At 30.3% G+C, this 8,431-nt stretch overlaps 1 protein-coding gene across 1 annotated transcript; it reads right to left on the minus strand.

Annotated features, from left to right (window-relative positions):
- Positions 1-2,511: 2,511 nt before the first annotated feature.
- LOC146998574 (uncharacterized) lies at positions 2,512-7,399 on the minus strand. Its single transcript, XM_085810220.1, has 4 exons — positions 6,869-7,399; positions 5,299-5,362; positions 4,365-4,444; positions 2,512-2,672 (listed from the first exon to the last, which is right to left on the minus strand). Exons 1-4 carry the CDS (start codon positions 7,230-7,232, stop codon positions 2,512-2,514), a joined length of 669 nt encoding a protein of 222 aa, XP_085666346.1. The 5' UTR covers positions 7,233-7,399.
- Positions 7,400-8,431: the final 1,032 nt, after the last annotated feature.

Raw genomic sequence — 8,431 nt, forward strand, 5'->3', positions numbered from 1 at the left:
TCTCCTTTGAACATAAGAAACTTTTCATAGTTAATCAGTTATATTTGATTTATTTCTTACTACAGTTATTGTCCTCCAGCAAACATAAATTATTTTGATATTGCGAATGTTCAACAAGAATTTCAAATTAAGTTAAAATCATTACGTATGATACATATTAAGTTAGTGCAAAATTTTTGGCAACTAATTTCTTATTTATTTGAAATTGTTTCAATAATAATTTAAAAAGGAAGTGCATTTTATCAAGTCAGCCAGTTCAGTCTTTTTCAATGCGAAAGCGAGAATCAGCTGAATATCATAACTTTATACCAGAACAGTTAATGATAACTAGTTATATCCATATTAGTTTAGGATACAACTATATCAAATTAGAGAAAGAATTAGACGGTACTTTTCCGTTTCGCCGGCGCAAATCTCGCCAAGCAGACTTTGTTGGCGACAACATAGAGAATACACATAGAAAATGTTAACAAATATTAGTTCTAAGAATTTTTTATTTTGAAGGCATAAACATTCTAATATGGTTTATAATTTTGTAAAAAGCCAATAAATAAAAACAACAAAGACATTAATTAAGATATTAAATAAAGACAATAAAAGACATTAATTTAAGAATTTACTATGCTATCATGGTTCAACATCCTGATTCGCCGGTTCGTATCACCCCAAGTGATTTCATCTCACGTAAACTACGCTACAAAAATCTAATTCTCTCAGTAATTATCTACATTAATTTCAAGTTAAATCTTAATTTGGAATAAACATTAGATTTAACAAATTGCTATTGCACTGGGTTCATCAATATATGAAATAGAGACTTCATATACTTTTTAATGAGATGCTAAGAATGCTTTTCACCCTCAACTAATAGACATGAAAGAGTTCAAAAATAGCAAGACAGTTCTGGTTTTAATTTGCAAAACCAAAATAAAACAGCCATAATTTGCAATCAAAAAAGTCAGATGTACATTAAACTGTTATCCCCTAATCAAATTTTTAAGTGAAAATGTATGCTTTATTTTATTCATATGTTTTAGGAATTTTTTATAAAAGTAACTGTTTTGTTTCATTTCTTATCTTATAGGACTACTTTCAACTACATCTGCAGCAAGTTGCGATCTCAACTAGTCAAAAAGCATGTAGTGAGAAAACCTATATCTGTAGAAAGAAGAGTGGCAATAGCTCTTTCGAAGTTAGGTTCCTGTGGAGAGCTAAGAACCATTTCAAATTTATTTGGAGTGGCTCGCTCTACTGCTTGCACTATTGTTGCTGAAGTCTGCAGTGCACTGAGCAAAGAATTCAAAATTACTTTCCCACAAAATGATGACCTACAAATGATAGCCCAGGGATTTTATGATAATGGTGGATTACCTGGTTGCTGTGGAGCTGTAGATGGATCTTACATCCCGATTAAAGCTCCAAACAAGTGTGGGAAAGATTATTTTTGCCGAAAGCAGTTCTTCAGCATAATTTTGCAAGCAGTTGTCGATGATAGACTGCGTTTTATAAATTTGAATGTTGGATGGCCTGGTTCGGTCCATGATGCTCGAGTATTAAGAAATTCCAATTTGTTTAGAGCAGGTCAAAGCAATAAACTCTTTTCACCTACAAATATAAGGCTAAGAAACCATAATGGCAATGTAAAGCCATTTCTTTGATCAGGCATACCCATTACTAAATTGGCTCATAGAGGTCATTTAAATGCCGAAAGAGCTCTTTTTAATAAGAAATTGAGTACTTCCCGCATTAATGTAGAACATGCTAAAGGGAAGATGGAGATGCCTTCTGAAAGAAAATGACAGTAATGTTGAAAATGTAAAATCACAAGTGTTGGCATGCTGTCTTATGCATAACATATGTATTACACTAGATGATGAATTCCTCGATGACTGGCTGATACTGGATGACGAAAATTCAGATGTATCTTTAGAAGAAGATAATCTGTCGATTTCTGGAGAAAACCTCACTGGAAATCTAGACAGTCTTGTATCTGGAGCAGATGTTCGAGATTTCCTAATGCAGAATTTGTGAAAACTTGTAATTTTAAATGTACATATTTTTCTTATATACCAAATTATTGATTTTGGTTAATAAATTAAATGAATTCCTGGTATAATTTGCATTAGAAGTTTTAAATTTTTACAAAAGTGTTTAGGCGTCTATTAAACGAAAACTGTGTTCAGCAAATATATGTTCGAATTAAAAAATTATCACCTATACAACATACATAAATTGTGGCATAACACCTTACTTTGTTATTTATAAAAATATTTAATTTATGACTACTACATTTATTGTACGTAACACGTACCATAATACTTAAATAACTCTGTAAAAAAATCTAAAATATGCACATATATTTGCATAAAGTGATTCATAAAATAAAAACTTGAAGTTCAATGGTCAAAATTTAAGATTTCAAACTTTATAGAACAGTAACTGAATTTTAGCAAGAAATAATAATTCAAAGTTAAAAATTATTTATTTATTCGCTATTTTTTCTAATATATCTTACAATTTTTCTCTGAAGACTCTATTTTCTTCAGAAATCTTCTCTTCCATTTCCCTTTCAAATTGCAGAAATTTATCTACAGTTGTTTCAATGGTTTTTTCTATCACATCCTTCAGATTTTTCTTCCGTCGCCGGGAAGAACGTTGCCCATTCAATGAAGCTGTCAAGTAACAGAAAGATATAAAAATTATTAAATATTTAAATACATTTCATTGAAAAATACTAATATACAAAGCAAAGATTATTCAGAAATTTATTCCTTTTTCCCCTAAAGTGCATTACCTGAATGAATAGGAAAAAATAATAAAATATAAAGAAAAGTAATAATATCTTTTAATAAATAATGAAATTGTTTTCTAGCATTTGAGAAAAAAATTGTGGTGCCACTAGACTAGAACACGTGTACCTCAAAGCCCAGATTTTGGATATGCCTTTTATTTATTTCATGCTTTGTGTGAATTTAAGGAATTTTTGATTAACAAAGTGAGCAATTCAAAATCTCTGGGCTACAGGTTGGCTGAATAAGATAGTTATTTCTCAAATGTAATCTTGGTGGTCTCAAATGTAAACTTGGTGATTTAAAATAAATGTATTGGTACTAACCAGATATAAAATATTTTTATCTTCTGCATACCAGTGCATTGCCATTCGCAAAGCATTAGGTATTTAATTTAAAATTTAGCGTCTACTACTATTTAACTGCTTCTAAACAAATTAGAGGAATTCATATATTCATAAAACCAACGACTGGCTTCATCAGTCATTGATTTTATGAATATATGAAAATGTTATGTAAAACACTTAAATTTTCCTTTTATATTTTTTTCATACATTTTATTTCACCAAATGTGGAAACAAGACAGTAAACTGTTTATAATACACATTGCCATAAAAATTACAATATTCAAACATTCTACAAACCAAATTCAATTTTAACAAAATTCAACTGGAAATTGATACTAGTTGCATAGAAAAAGTTATGCAATTCAAGAGATTCCATAAATATCTATCTCAAAATTCACTAATTTTATATGGTATTGCTCTGCTTTTCATTACTCGGTTATTTTAAGGTTGGGCATTTTTCTGAAATTTTAAATTCAAAATGGGTGCTATCGCTTCAAGAAAAATAACATACTGCAAATCGATTATAAATTATTAGTATGCATATTGCAACTATATATTACATCTATTATAACTAAGCTCTGAATGTGTAATGCTTAACTCTTCAATTTTTCAAAATATCTGTATTGTATCTCTTGATAACAAATTACTCATTTATGTGTGTGTGATTATGACAAAGCTTCGAGGGCTATCTGCCTAAGGGGAGGGGTGCCTTCGTGGAGGACTTTCTAAGGGAAACTGGCTCGTATACACGTTACACATGGGGAAAACCACGAAAACGCCCATGCAGCCAGCCCGTTCGCGGGATTCGAACCTCAGACCGAACTACCAGTGTTCAGCGACTTTATCGCTCGGCCGCTGGTGGGCCAAAATTACTCATTTATAATCTATTCTATGTCACATGTTATAATATATCTACCCTGTCTTAGCATATTTGTCTAGAACTAATTGAAAGGCCTTGTAAACTATATGTTCTTAAAAAGATTGCAAGCATGCCATGATATCTAAGAAATAATATGATTCATGAAGAATTAAATATTGTGCAGCATCATACTTTTTAATATTACCTGCCTCATCACCATAAACAAACATAATAATGAGTAATTGAAATGCAATTAATTAAATTTTGCTATAAACATTTGAAGAGAACCTTCACTCAACAGGGGTAGTGATGTCTGCACTGGTTCTTTAGTGCTTTAGCTATTTTTGTAAATAATGAAATATAACTTACAAAAATGTGAACTAGGAGTTGGAGGAATTGGCGAACACTCTTGTGACTGTTCATACATTTCAGTTCCTTGATGATCCATACTGAAATTTAAAATATAAAATGGTTTAAAATTCTGCATACATATTTTGAAATATCACTTAAAATCACATGCATATTTTGAGAGAAACATTATGAACAATATGTTGTTTATGTCTTCTGATAATAATTTAATATAGCATGATTACAGATCAGGAATATAAAAAGAAGGTACTTTTCCGTTTTGCCGGCGCAAACGATAAAGTCGCCAATAAGGGTACAACTGATGCCAAACGAAATATCTTCGCTGGTAACCTTTTAGGCTTCATTTTCAAAACATGTCGCAGCCTTTTCTTATCAAATTGATTGTTTCGTTCAATACTGGCATACAATTACACAGAATTTTACAAGATAGTTAAATTTTATGCCCTAAGACCATACGCGGTAATTAAATCAATTAGGATGCAATCACACCGCTCAACCGAGGGCGAAAATATAGAAAAGGCAAAATTAAGGGTTAAATTCATCAATTTTCCTTAAAGTGTGAAAATAATTCATTCTAAAATTTTTTAAATATTTTTTATGTGTATACTGTATGTTGTAGCCAATAAAGTCTGCTTGGCGAGATTTGCGCCGGCGAAACGGAAAAGTACCTTTATAAATTATTTTTATACTGTAGAGGTACAGCTGAATTTCAGCCAAATTATGTTTTAAATTTTGTAATTGCTTACACTAATAATAACAGAAGCATATGTATTGATTAAATTGATCTTAATATTAAACAATAATATGTTTTATGCAATATAATTAATAAGTTTGTAAAAGAGCTTTTCATTAAACTAATTATGTCTGTTGACTGTGATCAAAAACTGTTTTATATAATATTACAGAATTTAAGATATTTATGCATTTAACTTACTTTTCATGTGCATCAAAAGCTACCACAAAACTTTCTTCGGAAGTATTCAACATTTCAGATGGAACTATAAAAGGGAAAGAAGAACCATGAATAAAATTAAACTTCTCTTCATCTTATATAATACATTGCAATTGAAATCTGAAAGCATTAAATTCATTACAGCAGAGTCATATACATTATATATAATTCCTTTAAAAAAGGTGTTTTATAAAACACTGTATAGGAATTTCTACAAAATAGCTAATTTTTGCTATTAAATGAAAAATATTTGATATTCATTTTGAATGAGGAATATTTTGTATCATTACCACTGAAGGTCTGATCTGATTATATGGCATTCTTCTTTACTAAATTTCATCTCTAATTCAGTTTATAAATATCAGAAATAAATAATCATATATTTCACAAAAGTGATCGGCCACTATTTCAAAACATATAGCCATACTCCACTTAACAGGGATTGTTAATTACAATCTCATTTTACATAACAAAGCAGTCCAGACAATACTTTTATAATGGGGATATAGTTACAGCTTAGAAATATACATTTCAGTGACAGGGAATGATAAAAGTTATTTCAAATTAAGGTTAATGGTCATAAAATATATTCAAATCCTAAAGTCCTTACAGGATATAGTTTAGCAAGACCTAAGCCTATAAGCCTACCATCTGATATAAAATAAGTGATAATGTTTTCAGCATTAGTTAAGTTAGTATGCGAACTTCTCAATGATAAATTTGCTTATAAAAAAACCCTTCCAGAAGTGAAATTTGAGCAATTTTTTAGAAACTATTTCACTTTGCCAAAGAAATTAAAATTATGGATTTGAATGATATCATGGAAAGAAGCAATCAAATTCACCATGTGGCTGAAATGTACTGAGCTACTAAAAAAAAATTATGATGAGAAAATAATTGAGCTTTCAAATTGAATTTGATTATCACTGGCAGAAAAATTTAGTGTGCAAAATAATTAAACATTTTTTAAAGGCTACTATGGAATATGTTACAGCATGTTTAATTTTCTTTAAATATTGAAAACATTGAAATCACTGAAAGTATGTAGCAAGAAATGAAATATAAAATTTGCAAGCCAAATATTTCTTTAAATCAACAAATGAAATTGGAAATGCAAAATCCATGAAGAAAAAAAATTAGGCTAAAAATAATCAAAAAATGAAGACAAATTAATTAGCACTACAAAATACCATGACCAAGATGATTAAATATATTTTTAAAAGTCAAACAAATGAAATGGATTTTGTTTTTTGTGATGGAATAAATGTTCCAAGAATTTTATACCATGATTCTTACATTCAAAAGAGACAATATTTATGCTTAAACTCGGTACTTCTTATCTCAGAAAAATGTGCAGTATAAGGAAAAAGTAGGCAAACATCTGTTTGAAAATCATGTTGATATTTCAAGTTTGGTAAATTTAAATTTTTGCCTTTGTTTTTGGAGAAGGGGTGAGTCCGAGCACTTTTCTAAAACATATATTTAAAAGCAATATAACGATTTCTAGCACATTTTTAAAAACAAACTGTATTAATAAAATGAGTTTTCTTACCTGACTCTTCCAATCCAAGAATCTCAGTTTCCGTTATCAGGCCGGGATTCGAGGCATCTCTGGAACCTAGAACTTTATCCATTTCATGATAAAATCGAAAAGTAATTTTTCCACCAGCTCCAGACAGTCTTAATTTATCTCGCTGCAGTCGATATTCTCGTCTCAGCGCTTTTACTTTTGTTTTAATCTGAACCGTATTTCTGGAATAGCCAGCATCAGATAATTCTTTCTGTATTTGTCTATAAATTTCAGTATCGCGTACTGTTCCATCCAATTTTTTCTGGATGCTATCGCACCCCCAGATTTCAATTAAAGCGATTGTTTCGCTGACAGTCCACCGAGCAGTCAACTGAACGTCAGCCATGTTGTTTACAAATTAACCGCGGATTCGCGCAATGCAGCATGGGAAATATCCCCATTTGCCTTGCTCCATAGAGGTAGGAGTATTCTACCTTCCTTCGGAGAAGCAGTTAATGCTTTTTCGCCATGTGAATGGGACAAGTTGGAAGAACCGGTTTTCACCACCGCTCGAATCTGCTCTTGTGAACGGGGCTTTAAAGGGAGGTTGGGGGTTAGGGGGACTGTTGAAAAAACTCATGACCTCTGCAACATAAAATTAAAAATATTCGTTGTTTAGCAGTAAATAACATATATTAACGTTATTAGTTCTTACATTATACACAGTGTATTGTAATCGTGACATATTTCATAATAGTAATTAATTTTGACAACATCTTTAATGAATGAGTAATATTATACATCTAATTCGCATAATTTATACTAATCATTATAAAGCATTTATCCTGCTGTATTAATTAATACCAGTTATTTCTAACCCAAATTAATACCAGTATTGCTGCAAAATTATATTAATAATATAATAATATTTCTAAAGCAAATTAACGCTGGTATTACTGCACAATAATTTTTATGCGTCTCTTAATGTGTTTGTTCCAACGTTAAACTGAATATGAATTAATTAAGACACAATAACACTGTGTCTATATATACTGTGAAAATTTTGTAAATTAACGCTGATTTTTGTTGTTTGACTTCTGAATTAGTGAATATGAATTATTAAAATAATTCTATTATGATATTTACGCTTAAATATTTAGTTACCTATCCATGAATTTTTCCGGCGGAAATGCAATTTAAGTTATGTGAAATATCTAGTTCATAAATATGCACTATACCTTTAAAGATATAAGAGATATAGCTTCGTGATTTACTAATATGTCTCGAATTCGGATAGATTGTATTTATAATACCAAGCATAGAACACTTTAGAAAATCCAACTGATTAGCACTGCTGAGTAAGCGGACACAGGGCTGTTTCTGTTAATTGAATTTCATGCATTATAACTTTCAGAACTCTGAATAACTTTGATGGTTTAGCTACAATTGGTAATTCACTGCTTTGATAACCGTTGAATATTTCGAGCTGCTGAAAGCTCAATATTGTAAATACATACGAGTATGTTATTTAAATTATACAGTTAACATGCTGAAGCTGTACTAAGTTCCAAACTTCCTCATATCATAAAACCATTCTAAGCCTTT

This window comes from Stegodyphus dumicola, chromosome 2 (assembly GCF_044657685.1).
Source record: "Stegodyphus dumicola isolate Sdum_Otavi_A_Nest chromosome 2, ASM4465768v1".
NCBI classification, from domain to species: domain Eukaryota; kingdom Metazoa; phylum Arthropoda; class Arachnida; order Araneae; family Eresidae; genus Stegodyphus; species Stegodyphus dumicola.

Excerpts from the sequence above, each read along its gene's own strand:
- LOC146998574 (XM_085810220.1), bottom strand. The coding sequence starts at position 7,232 with ATGGCTGACGTTCAGTTGACTGCTCGGTGGACTGTCAGCGAAACAATC. Across the intron at positions 4,445-5,298 it reads GCTTTTGATGCACATGAAAA|TATGGATCATCAAGGAACTG; the intron begins GTAAGTTAAATG and ends TTTAAATTTCAG. Across the intron at positions 2,673-4,364 it reads AACTCCTAGTTCACATTTTT|CTTCATTGAATGGGCAACGT; the intron begins GTAAGTTATATT and ends GTTACTTGACAG.